General features: G+C 43.8%; 1 protein-coding gene across 2 annotated transcripts; it reads right to left on the bottom strand.

The window, feature by feature from the left end:
* Positions 1 to 6,816: 6,816 nt before the first annotated feature.
* Positions 6,817 to 13,194, bottom strand: fxn (frataxin). 2 transcript variants are annotated; one of them, XM_056376458.1, is made up of 6 exons: positions 12,993 to 13,194; positions 12,769 to 12,858; positions 12,369 to 12,487; positions 12,165 to 12,285; positions 8,836 to 8,933; positions 6,817 to 7,954 (listed from the first exon to the last, which is right to left on the bottom strand). In XM_056376458.1, exons 1-6 carry the CDS (start codon positions 13,098 to 13,100, stop codon positions 7,816 to 7,818), a joined length of 675 nt encoding a protein of 224 aa, XP_056232433.1. In that variant the 5' UTR covers positions 13,101 to 13,194; the 3' UTR covers positions 6,817 to 7,815. The 2 variants fall into 2 exon arrangements, with proteins under 2 accessions (XP_056232433.1, XP_056232434.1); XM_056376459.1 differs by having other exon boundaries at positions 12,369 to 12,460; positions 12,993 to 13,192.
* Positions 13,195 to 15,311: the final 2,117 nt, after the last annotated feature.

Here is a 15,311-nt window from a genome sequence, read left to right as displayed (position 1 = left end):
GGCACGTACAGGAAACCAACAGCGACCTCGCGGACTGTGTCGAGCAGTCATTCTACGTGGATAACTGTCTCCGCAGTACACACTCAAAAGAGGAAGCTAAGGACCTGGTAGACAGGCTGTGCCAGCTACTCCACTCCGGCGGTTTTGAGATACGCCAGTGGGCTAGCAACGTTCCAGCTGTCATTGAGCATCTCCCAACTGATGTACGGTCTGAGAGCAGTGAGCTATGGCTCTCCCAATCCAGTACAGACCTACAGGAGCCAACTCTTGGATTGCGATGGGACTGCCTCCGCGACTCACTGAAGTACAAACACAGACCAGCTGAGAGAACAGAACCCACGTTAAGGACTGTTTACAAGGTACTTGCATGTCAGTACGACCCGTTAGGGTACATTGTTCCATTTACAACAAGAGCCAAGATTCTCGTCCAGGACCTTTGGAAGGAAAGAATCGGTTGGGACGACCCAATTCAACCACAGAGCCTGCGAGACAGATGGTTAACATGGGAACAGGAAATTCCTGACCTGACTCAGATGGAAATCCCAAGATGCTATGCACCAGCCTCCGCAGACTCTCCTACATCTATCCGAGATCTCCATATTTTCTGCGACGCTTCTGAGAGAGCATACGGGTCTGTTGCTTACTTGCGAACAGAGGATGATCAAAAGGAAATTCATGTTGCTTTCATCCTAGCCAGATCCCGTGTGGCACCAAAGAAGCAACTATCCATCCCTCGGTTGGAGCTGAGTGCTGCGCTCACTGGTGCTCAACTAGCTCGTGTTATCCAAACGGAGCTCACCTTACCTATCAGGAAGGTCACACTCTGGTCGGACTCCACAACAGTCCTCCACTGGATTCAGTCAGAATCTTGTAGTTACAAGGTTTTTGTGGGCACTCGTGTGGCCGAGATCCAGAACCTTACTGATGTGAGCAACTGGAGGTACGTGGATAGTGCCAATAACCCCGCTGACGACATCACGCGTGGCAAGACCTTAAAGGAATTGTCCCGACCACATCGTTGGCACCAAGGCCCTGACTTCCTTCGATGTTCTGAGGATCATTGGCCTATCAGTCCATCAGTCTATCCAGAGCCAGAGGATAGTGAACTGAAGAAATCCTCTTTCTGCGCACATGTGACTGTTGACCCCTCTCTTCAGCTTCCTGATGTCAGCTTGTTCTCTACATGGAAGGACCTCATGCAAGCAACAGTGCGATCCCTACACGGGGCGGCTGATCCAGGCTCCGGTTCGTCCGTTGAGGCAGCTGATTACATCAAAGCGGAGAATCTCCATCTAAAGCAAGCCCAGTCTATGTCATTCCCAGAGGAGATTAAGGCTCTCATGTCAGACCGGCCCCTACCATCCCATAGCCGGCTGGGCTCACTATCTCCTGAGTACGATAAGGAGACAGGACTCCTTAGAGTCGGTGGAAGACTCCGAAGAGCTGAACAGCTAGAGACAGACGCAATCCACCCGGTCTTACTAGACCCAAAGCATCCTCTGACTAAGCTCATCATCCAGGACTTCGACGAAACGCTCCTGCACCCTGGACCAGAGAGAGTCCTGGCTGAACTGCGTCGCCGCTTTTGGATTCTGCGTGGTAGGGAAGTGGTCAAGAGGTACCAAAACAACTGTATGCATTGTCAGTCATGGCGAGCCAATCCTTCAGTCCCTAAGATGGCGGATTTGCCACCAGCTCGTCTACGGCTGTATAAGCCACCCTTTTATTCGACTGGCGTCGACTGCTTTGGACCATTCACGGTGAAGATTGGACGACGAACCGAGAAACGCTGGGGCATAGTCTTCAAGTGCATGACAACCCGGTGCGTGCATTTGGACCTCCTTGACAGCCTCAATGTTGAAGCTTTCTTGATGTCATTGCGTCGCTTCACAGCCAGAAGAGGCAAACCCTTTGAGCTCCTGTCCGACAATGGGACAAACTTTGTTGGTGGAGCTAGAGAGCTACGTGAAGCCTTTGAAGCGATGACTCCTTCTCTAAAGGAACAGCTGGCAGAACAGCAGATCACCTTCTGCTTCAATCCTCCCAGTGCTCCCCACTTTGGTGGAGCATGGGAGAGAGAGGTAAGGTCTGTGAAGACTGCCCTCAAGGTTGTTCTTAAAGACCAGACTGTATCTGAAACTGTGCTCCAGACAGTGCTAGTGGAAGTGGAAGGCATCTTGAATGCTAAGCCTCTTGGTTATGTTTCATCAGACATAGCAGATCCGGATCCCATCACACCTAGCATCCTGCTGATGGGACGCTACGATGCCTCACTCCCTCAAGCAGTTTATGACCTAAGCAACACCCTTGGAAATCGCAGATGGAGACATAGTCAAGTCCTTGTTGACCACTTCTGGTCCAAGTTCACTAGTCACTACTTGCCTACTTTGCAGAAGCGACAGAAGTGGCAGAAGGATGGGAAATGCCTCATGCCAAACCAAGTGGTGCTCATTGTGGATCCCCAACTCCCAAGAGCTTCATGGCCCGTCGGTAAGGTGACGGATACTTATCCTGGAGCTGATGGGCGTATTCGGACCGCTGCTGTGAAGGTCAAGGATCGGACATACATTCGACCAGTAGCTCGCTTGGTCCAACTCCCCAAGCTAGAAGATGAGGAAACCAAGGACTTACTTACCTGAGTGACCTTTCTACCTTGGATTCGACTGTCAATGTTGACAGTCGGGGGCGGCTGTGTTCGAAAGCCCACATTGTTCAAGTGAGATTTATGTGTTATATAGTGTGTTTGCATAGAGAACTTATTTTTCCCACTTTATCGAATGCGTCTCAGTTTTACCGACGTTCCTGAATGCACCACCTGTGTGCATGCTTCTGCTCCGTTAGTGTTCTCCTTTCTTCCATGCGGTCAAGAGCAGACAGTTTTCCTTCACCTCATGCAGCATTAGCTATCCTGATTCCCTGTTTTCCCGCTGTGTGTAAATGAGAAGTGGTGAGTGTGATTATTAGGTTATGTTTAATGATTATTATATTATTGTTTGCACAACTAATATTATGCTAGTGCAGTATTAAGCTAGTTTACTGTTTCTATGATAGTAAAATGTTTGTTTATTTTGTTTGTATTATTGTTGCAGACCACAGCTAAATAAATGAAGGATACTTCAATCTGACTGCCTCCGTGTTCTCTTACCAAGACACATTATCCCTACCTTGCCGCTCTTATACAACCAGTTTCCTGGAGAACCCATATCTCCTTTTTAGTGAGGCAGAAGAAACGAGGACGATTCTTCAGCTCACTGTAAAAAGTAGAAGGAGTTTTCAATGTTTTTTTCAGTGCTTGTTGAGACACTGAAAAACTGTTTCTCTTTGGCGCTAAAACTATTGGGACATTAATACATTAAAGACAATGAGCCACGTTCACAGATATTCTCTTCAATTTGTTCTGAATATGAGAAAAATTATTATTAATGAAAAAGTGGAATCAGGGCTCTGAACTGACCGAACGTTGCTGTGGTTACTATAACAACGGTCATGGCTTGGTTAGGGTTAGGCACAGAAACTACTTGGTTAGGTTTAGGAAAAGATCATGATTTCGGTTAAAATAAGTACTTCCTACACATCAGACAATCTTTGTTGTCATGGTTACAACATAACAGCGAATCGTCATGGATAATAGAGACAATATAGTATGTAATTACTCCGACCACTATATGTCGCCTAACAACAGTTAGATAGATAGATAGGTAGATAGATAGATAGATAGATAGATAGATATATAGATAGATAGATAGATAGATAGATAGATAGATAGATAGATAGATAGATAGATAGATAGATAGATAGATAGATAGATAGATAGATAGATAGATTTCCAAATGAGGACCACAACATGGTCTGTCTCGTACAGCATCAGAGAACATAAAGTACACCATGGATTTGGACTGTAGACCTAATTTATAAAATGATTTTATTCAATAGATTAAGAGGGGACAAGAAAACCTTACAGAAAGGGATTAGTGAATAAAAGGAGAGAGCATGATTACAAATTAATGTGTCTGTTGTCTTATCAGCTCTTAGAAATGTCACCAAATTTCCTTTATGTTTTTTGTTTCTCTAAATGTTATTGTCTTTATTTCCTTGTTCGGACGCTGGTTTGAAACACTGCTCCAGCTGTGCGTCTGCTCTGATGTGTGATTGACAGTCTTTAGTCTAACTACAGCTGATAGGAGCAGATTTCTCCACTGCAGTGAAGTGCTGGAGTACAGAGAGGGACGACTGCAGCTCAAACATTTTTCCATCATAAAACATCCAGGGTTTGCGCCACACGGCTTGTCTGGATGCTCCCAGTAAAAGTCCCGAATGTGGGAAGCATCCAGAATGAAACTGCGAGCGACCCAGGAACATTCCTCTAGACCATACCCTTCCTAATCGAGTCCACCAAAAACTGGAACGCCTGTCCCCTGCGGCAGACGTCCAGGATCTGCTGAACAGAGAAGGCAGGACGATCATCAATGGAAAGACAAACAGGAGAGAAACAGGATGAAGGGAGTTTAAGCCTGACTGCACAGGGATTCATGGTCCTATCATCCACGAACAGTCCGATGTCACCAGATGCCAACTAAGAGGATTCAGCTTGAAGAGGCACATCGCCACACCTTTTGACCCAGTTGGTAGGCTGGAGTCGGGGTTCAATGGCAGACAGGAAGTGTTGGTTTCAGGCTGCGGATCGGAGGAGAGCCGACCTCCCTCCAAATCCGATGGCAACGGAGGAGACAGGCCTGAACTGAAGGAACTGCTAGTTCCTCCTCCTGAGCTGGATGATGATTGTGGCCCTATTCTATCCAAGACAACTGAGCTGTGACACAACACCGTGCAGCCTCCAGATCCTTGTCAGCCCGCCCCGGGTGTACTCAGGATGTGTGCTCCATTTGTTAGAGGAGAGGCTGGCAGTGACCCCCGTGGTGGGACAGGTTTCCAGACTGCAGATCCTGGTGTGACACGATTACTGAGGAATGCTTTGTATCTTAAACATATGGGGGACAGAGTCATGACAACCTGTGTTATCAGTAACCTGAATATTCATACACAAGGTTATCGATGTAGTATCATAAGGTTATTGATACAAACTGAGAGACATTCTCAGATATCTCAGAGTCTGATTCTGACTGAGCCTGATCTGATTGGTGGAGACTGTGAATCCCCTTGTTCCCAGCAGCCTCCGCTTTGTCTGACCCAGGAGCAGTAGACAGGATCAGCTGATCACAGAGCTCTGTAAGGGGACACTGCTGCCTAGTGGTCAGAGACTGATTATGCAGAAAGATCAAAACAGAGAAGCCAGATTCATGATCCGCCCATGACATTTAAAAAAAAATCTTCAGAAGAAAGTAATACACAAAGTATAATGGATAAAGAAGAAGAAGAAGAAGAAGAACTGATTTTATAAAACTTGACTGAAGAGTCTTTTAGTTGTTAAATTATTTATGCTGAAACATTCCTGCACACACTTTCACGTGTTAGCTGGTACCTGTGATGCTTAATTGCAAAAACATCATATTTCATCAGCTGATTTGATGTTTCATATGTATGTGCAAAGTCACTGCAGCTGTATGACACATGTAGCAAAACTACAGGATCTCCCTTTGAAATGAGGAGTCAGTTTAGGCAAACTGGAAATATTCATGTAACACAACAGCACCTAAAAACTTAAAGAAGTACAGCAGGTGAGCAGATGTGCTTTGTTTTGTAAATTCGTACTGATGGTGTCAAAAAAGGGGGATGCCAAACACAAAGTCCAGTGTCCCCAAAAATGAGGTTTGATTTTGCGTCTCACCTCTTTAACACAGGAAGCATAACGTCCTGTAGAGAAGCATAAAATTAAAGTGTGGAGATACTAGAAAAGAAGTTCATACAACATGCTGCCGGCCGTCATAGAGAGAGGCGATATGGTTTAAATATGGAGATAACTTCTCCCATGTTCAGACAGTCTCTCCTGGAAAACATTCATAGCGTTGACATCAGTAGTCAGAAATAGTAGTGCATGTGTATGAGTTGTGGTTGTCAGGAGCATTAAAATCGACTATTTGTCCAGTTTTAATCAACAAGCTTTACAAGCTAATGTGGCCTGTGCTTGTCATTTAAAAGGTGGAACCATGTTTCTAGCCATCACTATCTGGGAGCAGTAGCTATTTGTATCACAATATTTCTTTTCTATAGCACCCTCTAGAGAACCACAATGGAAATAATGCTTCAGGCTTAATGTGGTTTCATCCTTGACTATTTGTAATGCATGTAATGACTGCAGTGCAGCGCTGTCTGTGTTTTTAATCCTCACATAAATTCATTCTGTCATTTGTCCCAGTCTGACTACAGCACAGGAGGAGGGAAGGGATACCCCAACTTTCTGGTAATGTGATATACACACACACACACACTTACACACACACATATTCTGACACATTCATTATTCTGTCAATGATGAACTAAAGAACTTTAACATTAACTGAATGACTTGACATTAAACGAATTAAAGAGAATGACTAATTGGATCATTACAGTGTTTATGTGGCAAATAACATGTTGCCTTCAAAGCTGTTAACACAAGAACATGTTGTACTCAGACCCACTTCATCAACTCACAGAAATCCTAAGAGTGTAATTACAACCAATAATAAATTCTTCTGGGTGATTTTAATTTGAATTGGGATAATAAGTTAAAGAGAAAATATAGTTACAGACAAATATCCCTGGAATCAGTTCAGAAAATGTTTCAAATACAAAACTAGACCAGATATTTACTGATAAACCAGAACGAATGACTAAAACTTTTCTAGTCCAAGCAAACTGCATTTGACAATGAAAAGGTTGGATTGAAATCTTTTATTGAATACTCATATAATGGACAAGGCAGAAGGAAAATGATTCTAAAAAATATTAATAAAGTTAAAAAGAGGGACCCAGATTGTTTATGGAGATCAGAGAGGAAACACAACACTGTTCCTGCGTCTGGTAGAAAAACTTATTTTTCTTATAGAAGCTGCAGATCTCAACATGAGGGATTTTAGTTTCCACTACAATCACTTCATCTTTCGACCAAATCTCTCCACTTTAACAGGGACGCTACAACCTGGCAGAGCTAATCTAATGTAGACTTGTACTGTTGTCTTTCAGGGTGCTGTATATGAACAGCAACCAGTGTGCTCTGTGCTGAATAATCTGCTCTGTGTACAAACGTTCCTGATTTTAATTTGACTAACACACACGTGGAGTGTGTGTGTGCTTGTGTGACCTACTGCTGTGTATTATGTTTGATGAGTGCTGTTCTGTCGCTGCAGATGAAAATGAGCTTGAAGCCAACTCAGGTCAAATGCATCAAATAGTAACACTATCTTATTTACATTTACATGGTGACTCAAATAAAATAAATACAAATCAGCAACATGGGGACGAACTGTCCGTCAGCCGACATCTGACAGGTTTCCAGCACTGTTGAGAAACTGGAGTGTTGTTGGGGCCTACGGTGTTGTCAACTTCTCAACCACAGTATCGGTCGGATGTGAAAACACCGATTGCCATGGAAACGGTGAGGGACACTGAGGAGTTTACATGGAGACTGAATGTGGATGAATTCCACATGGGTTTCGTGAAACTGTGACATTGTCATGAAATAGATTTTTACTAGAGAGGATACAGATAACAACAGAGCAGCTCACACGCAGATGACTGTCATTATGGGCTGATGCTGGTAAAGTACTGTGGAGTTGTACATACACTAAATACTTTGTGTCTTTGGCTCCAATGTGATCGAACAGTTCAGTGACTCACAATAGATTTACTACAGACAGGTGATTCCAGGTGAGGCTCTCAAGAGTAGGGCAGATCACAGAGGTCCATTTTCTTATTGTAGATGATGGAGAACTCTTTGGAGAGCAGGTGGTGGAGGCTAATACCATCATGAATGTACACCCAGTTTTCACCTGTCCAGTCATAGCGCTTCGGTCCACTGCAAACAAGACAGCAGAGGAAATTCACTGACAGGCTGATGTTTCAGATCTCTCAGAAAAAAAAGTTTACTTCCATGAGGCTGAGGACTTAGTTCATGAGTTCTAATAGTGATGGTTTCACATCTGTGTCTTTATTTTAACTTTGATTTAGTGTTTTAATTAAATATTGATATCATTTTGTGATATAAGGGTTTTAAAGTACATACGCTGCTAACTTGTCTACTGCACCATAGATACACTTACACTGTCACCCACGAGCATTACTGGACACACCCGGTATCTCCAGTTTGTGAATATGATTGGTCTAAAGTCACATGTCACCTCTAAATTTGTGTGCGGGTTCTCCATTGGTTGATATGTATATGACTGGTTGTCTCAATATAAAGTCATATCTCATTTAAATGTTGTCTGTAATGTGAAGAGACAAAAGCGAATGAAACATGTTATTGAAAAATCATTTTAGGGCGATAATTACAACATTTACTGTGAATGGTGAACATCACTGTAATAAAAGATGGCGTGAGCATGTTCCTGTTGGACATCAGAGACCACTGTACCGTGGAGCATTTCAAACACTAAGAGTTTTACACCTTCATCAACCATCACTGTGAGATTAAAATGTCCACCCACACTCAGCTGTTGTCCCAGCTGTCTGGACACAGAGCAGAGACCAACAGCTGTCTGGACAGCTCTGTGTGTAACCACAGCAGTGCAGTGGAGAGCAGGCAGCTGCAGACAGATGTTACTGTTAGAGAGGAGCTGAGGGTGGTGCCCGAGAACCACTCTGTGATGGTGTGACGTGTGTGAAAGGCATCTGGGTCATGTGTTCATTTTCCTCAAAACCATCAGGGGGTGGGGTCAGGGGTGGAGTCGGTCTTACCTGGTGGGAGAAGAAAGCCAGATCTGTTTGTTTGGTGTCTGTTTGTTGATGACATAGGTGCCGTGGTCCCCGCCCACCTTCACAGTCAGCACTCCACTCTGTGCATGGAACAAAGACAGAACACACACATTTAATAAACCAGTTCAACAACTACTGTAATGGAACAAAACACCTCCAAGTCACACAATCATCAACAGCAGTGATCTTCACACACTGATATCATTTAAGTTCTGTCCATTTCACACCAAATGATTTGTTATATATATTTTTTCCTTCACTGTAAAGTGGAGCCGTTCCATGATTTCCAGTTCCAGCGCAGAGCAGGAGTCGGGACATGACTGGGAACAGCTAAATACTCTGCACCTACCAACCCTTCTACAGCTCAGTGATGAACAGGTTGTGTCTCATTTGTTTCCTCGATACACAAAGAGAAATGTAGAAATGACTGTGATTATAGGGGGAGAAGACTGTTGAGCATGTTATTGTGTGGCTCACTGAAACCTCTGTAACAGGACGATGGATTAAGTTTGAAACAAGAGTGTAGAGCTGACTGCTGATTATTCCAGAAAGATTTACCTGCAGATTTATGCAGTGTCACAGCTCTCTGCGTTCTGCAGAGTGTGTGTGTGTGTGTGTGTGTGCGTGCGTGTTGCTTATGGCCCCATATGCCAGTGCAGCCAGTTGAAAAAGGGGGTCAGCTGCCAAGACTGAAACACTGGCCCATCAGTCAGACAGCAGAGACAGCTGTTCTCCAACGCAATGAATAAAAAAAAGACACACACGACTGGCTGCTTTATTAATCAGCCTCATGGACAACTGACAGGGAGGAGGAAGATGTTACAGGCGAGAGGGATGAAAGAATAAACAACCCCCCTAGAACAGAGACAATACTCTTACTGCAGCACATCAGCACAGCAAAAGCCCTGTTAGGAAATAAAGGGTTTCTGTCCACCGAAATGCAATAGGACTTTTAATTTGAAAGTGTTAACAGGTAACTAACAAACAGGAGCGGAAAATGAGGCATCTTAATAAAATACTGGTATGCCCAGTTCTACATATGAAATGGGGAGTTAGAAATAAAGACCTGTTACTTTTTCAGGTGAGGTAAAGGCCCCGCCCACTATCTGAGAAGATACAGTAGTTGAACACTGTTGTGGATCCACAGTAAACACACCCTGGTTATGTAAGAGGAACTGTTCATGCCATTTTGAAAGAGCAACAGCCAATGGGAAAAGTCCAACACTTGGCCGACCAATGTTGTAACGTCATCACTCAGTCAGTCAAGGACATTAGCAGATGTAGTGCAGCCAAGAAAGACACACAACAGTCTTGAGTCATATGATCTGTGGTGTGGACTTCCCAGAGGACGGAAACACACGCGTGCGCGCGCACACACACGCACACACACACACACACACACACACACACACACACACACACACACACACACACACACACACACACACACACACACACACACACACACACACACACACACTTTTGACTTAAACTTAAAACACAGGTTATACATAATGCAGACAAGAACAAGAAGAGATGTATATGTTTATCTGCCCTCACGCATACTCTCCCACATACTTCACCCCTCCCTTCACCCACACACCTCTGTACTCAGGTGTGTCCCTATACATTTTTGACCAACTCACTTTAAATTCAACTTTGACTGATCTGCTAGGGGGCTAATTGAATGTCAGGATTTGGGACTTGTGGGTCTTAAGTTTATAACCTGATAATAATCCGTATTCTGTTAAGAGTTGTAAGCAATTCTGGTAAGGAAACAGATGGACACCCCAAGTATATCAAAATATCGGCTATTTTTGCTCTTCTAGAAACATAGTAATTCCATGTATCTTCTCATTTTGTCGTATCCACTGACTCAAGGGTTCGATCAATTTTGCAAATAGGAGTGGGGAAATGGGGCAGCCCTGTCAGCATCTCCTTTATAATTCTAAAGTATATGATAATCCACCATTAATCCATACTTTAGCTGTTGGTTTGTAGTCCAGTGCTATCAGAATCCATACAATACCTTGAATAAAAAACACCAATCAACAGAGTCAAACACCTTCTCTGCGTCTAACCCCAGCAAGACCTCTTCTATATTAGTTTTGTTTATGTGGTTAATTACATGCAACGTCCGCCTAACAGGTGTTTGAGTGTTTCTGGTGGATCAGCATCTGCTCTCAGCCTAGTCTTGCTCTTTTTGATCTGAACAAACTGGTCCGCCTCAAAATGTACCTGCAAGTTACATAAGTTTACTGTCTACCCACATAAATATCCCAGAGTGGTTGGACGCACAGTATTAGGGAACACATTATACTTACTGCACATGTATACACTATTTACATTATTACTTCATAGGAATTCATAAAACATCATCATGAAATTTCCTGCTTGTCAAAACATACTTGGCAAATACAGAAGTCCCTAACTAACTAACTAACTAACTAACTATCAGTCACTGATAGTTCACTTCTCATACTTTGTTCAGCAGCAAAAACGCTGTTACAAACAAGCTATTTCTACCACTCCACTCACTTCATTTATAGGACAGTTAACACCAGCAGAGCTTCAGGACTCAGAGGAGCCCAACACTACAGCACTGAAGCTGTGTATTTATCCATCTTCTGTCAAAGTGGCTGTTATGGAACACACTGAGGACACAGGTGAAGGAGAGGTCTGAGTGGTCTCAGACTTGTCACTTTGAATCCATTGCAGCTACTCTAGCTCATGCTGACCACACTGTGTATCAGTGACCAGGTTAGAGTCGCTCTCTCCACCGATATGATTTCTTAATCAGGGTAGAGGATTTGAGAAACCTGATTTCCCAAGTAGATTCGTCCTGGACCACACAGGTACCTCTGTATATTGGTCACCAGGTTTCTAATCAACTGATGTGATATGCACAGAACAGAGACTGAAGACAACGCTGAGCAGGGGAGATCATAATATGTAGTGATGCATCCCCACATTTCAAATAACAGCACCCAATGTCGACCAACTGAAACCAACACAGAGACACACAGGCAGCCTCTTTCCATCCATCTATCCAATAAGAAACCAGGAGCAGAAGAGGAGTCTGATTACTGACCTGCTGCATGTATATGTGGATTTATAGTGACAAGGTTACTTCAGTGCATGAAACACTTCTCTGTTGTTTTTGGAGTTCTTCACACTCCTCATTACCAACATGTAAAAAAGTAAGAACCATGATAGTGAGCCTGTTGCCTTCTGCCCATCAGCCAATCACGAGTCAGTATCACTATCCTGTACCTGTGCTGCACAGAGACAGTGAACAGAGACGGACTCACAGAGAAGACGACGTCGTAGTCAGCTCCGGTGAAAGCTTCATCTGTAAGGTCCTCGAAGTAATCAGCCAGAGCATCCAGAGTCTCGTCCGCCAGCTTCTCGTACGCTGCTTCAGACAGCTCACTTCAACAGAGACACACAGTTACGCTTTAAACATCCACACCTGCAGTGATGCTTGGAGGAGGAGGAGGAGAGCTGTGGGTTACCTTATCTGCACAGGGGTGAGGTTCTCCAGCCTTGGAGTGGTCAGTTGGATGTTCCTCCTCCACTTGTCTCCACCAACTCTGCTCTCAAACCACTGACACAGAAAACCTGAGGTCAGATACTGAACACACACACACACAAGGACTCACTGTTGAATTCCTCTCCGGACTCGTTTCTCTTCACTGTGTCTCTGCGGATGGTGGAAATCTGAATGTGACCTATCAGCTTCACCTGAAATACGTGACGCAGTGAATCGGTGTGAACCACGTGACCGGTATTTTAAATGCAATGTTGTTGTAAGTGGAGAAGCTCCCAACACTTTGTAAATCAGTATAAAACGTGTTTAGTGTGTTGATGCTTGAATTGTGAAACTTGTGAACGGAGTCTGGCAGCAGGACTTACTCTGTTCGGCGGGTGACAGGTGACAGCGCGGCCCGGCAGCGTGTGCGTAGTGAACGAACGAAGCCCCGGGAGGTGAGACACGCTCGTGAGCTGGAATATAAACAAGACAGTGTGAAGTACTGATAATAATAACTGATAATAAATAATAAAAATAACGTGGCCTGGGGTCGGTGAGCCGAGCTGACAGTCAACCGGTGGATGGGGGGTGGGGGGGCATTCGTCACCTGGGGACAGAGGCTCCTCGAGCTCTGCGCCGTCGCCACGTGAAGCTGCGGGTTCACGAGGAGAAAAATGTGTGAAGAAACACGAGGAACTCTAGTGAAGGACAACATGATGGACCGGACAACAGCTGGGTCGCCGTTGTTCCCTGTGTCTTGCGCTTCCTGGTGCTCTTCTTCCTTGTCCTCTGCTTGGGTTTACTCTGCTTGTGTTTATTGGCCGGCTCCAGCGCCGCCTAGTGGACCGGAGTGTGTCTCCGTTAACAGACCGGGCGGAGCCATTTGTACAATATGTCTATGGGTGGAGCTGTTCAGGCCTGTTGTGGCCCTCATCCACCCAGGCAAGTCAGAACCTGGAGGATTTTAAAATATCAGCTCTTGTCAGACGTCAGTAGGTTTTGTTTCATTTCATTACATGGAGTGAAAATAGGTAAATCACAAATAAAACACAATTCACTCACACCTCATATTCCCCTGCACTTAAAAGACACAAATAGTTAATTATCTGAGTCTGATATTTGACAAAAATCCTCTTGTGACGCAGCAGGAAGTAGAACCACAGCCTGGAGGGCTGAACAGTGAACAGTCGGAGGTGATGAGGCCTCTGCTGAAGCTCTGTAGCTTGATATGAATTAATTGTACACTGTTGTGTCCAAGGATACATTTAGGTCCCCAAAGCACAGCATCGTTAGGTGTATGAAGTATGTATGAAGGTGCATGAAGGCTACTGTTAAAATGACTAATTCAAATAATCTAACAATCTGTAAGAATGAACAATGAAAAGTAAACAAAAAACAGGTTGACGACACAAACTGTACAGTTTGAATGTGGATTCTTTTTAGCACTCAAAGTGTTTGTTAAACTAGTGTTATTTAAACAGACCACGGCCGTCACACTCTTTACATCCTGATCTACAGTGACCCGTGTGTTCACATGAACCTCCCCTGTACCTCAAGTGTTTAAGAGGAGAACAGAGGTGTGTCTGTCAACTCCTGCCAAACTTTAGACCAGCCCACTTCCAATATTATTCATGAATCTGCTCTGCAGCGTCCTACCAGGGCTGAGCCAATCAGTGTGCTCACAACTGGTGAGATGTGCTGGGCCCTCATCTGATTGGACAGCAGCTTCTCTGGTGAGGGCTGTGCACTGAGAGATCAGTGGAGGATTTCTGACTGAGACCTCTGCTGAGCAGCGTGTGGAGGGAAAGTTAAAGCTCTGTAATCTGATTAGAAGTATAACTTTCACTAACCTACAGCTGTCACTCATTGATTACACTCTTCTGCTAAAACAGTGAAGCTGGCTTCAGCAGGGTGACTGAGATCTCACTGCAGGACACATGTTTAACATCTTAATCCATGCTGGATCTGGTTCAGTTTCTGTATGTTTTGTGCCATATTCTTTAATAGTTACATGTTTTGTAAGGAGATATTGACCGTCTTCTAAAGCTGTAGTGTTTTAGATTCTCTCAATATCTGTCACTCTCACATCCAGACATTGGTTTTCATTAGTTCCTCTACTGAAGTGAATGCAGACTGATTAGTATTTATGGCACAACAATAATGTAAATGAACATATAGATAGATTATGTCATTAGTGCTTAAATGGTTAAACATTAATTTGTCACAGCATAAACAGGAACAATTAGAAACACCAGGCAAAGAACTTGAGCAGGGCCAGAATAAATTGACAGGGGCCAAAATCAAACTGCGGGCCCCCAGTCAGCCTCCCTGTCTCCCTCTCTGTGCTTTGTGTGTGTCTTAGCTGTGTTAGTGTGAAGTGAATTAGTGTGTTAATTTTACCATGTAAGCACCATATAAAGTGAAATAATAATGAATACTTTTTATTATTATGCATCAATGTGTGCTGATAAATATTACTATATAAGAAATAATCACTGGTAATAATAAATAATTATAAATCCCTACATCTGAACCTGTTTACAGGACAGGACAGGTGTCATTAGTCAAGGCCGACGGTGCATTTACTGTCATGTAAATTCAATTTTCCAGCTCATGACAGAGCAGTAATCAAAACAGGACAACCTGTCACTCTAAAGTCCTTTTGTGTTTATTACAAAATATATCCAGAACCTCCGCCTGTCTGCTGGTTCAACAGGAAAACTCACTGTCAGTGAATTCATTTCACACGTCTGCAGCATGTTACTCTTGAAGCATCAGCACTGTGCTAATGCAGTTAAAAACACAGACTGATTGATGCCACTGTCACACACACACAGTGACAACACAACTTTGTGTTGATTAGAAGCAGACATTATTAATGAATTACAGATGCAACTCAAGCAGACGTTTAGTCACTTCATCTCCA

The sequence above is a fragment of the Seriola aureovittata genome, chromosome 5 (genome assembly GCF_021018895.1).
Source record: "Seriola aureovittata isolate HTS-2021-v1 ecotype China chromosome 5, ASM2101889v1, whole genome shotgun sequence".
Lineage (NCBI taxonomy): Eukaryota > Metazoa > Chordata > Actinopteri > Carangiformes > Carangidae > Seriola > Seriola aureovittata.
Note: the sequence above shows the minus strand (reverse complement) of the source record. Positions and strands in the feature narration are given on the sequence as shown.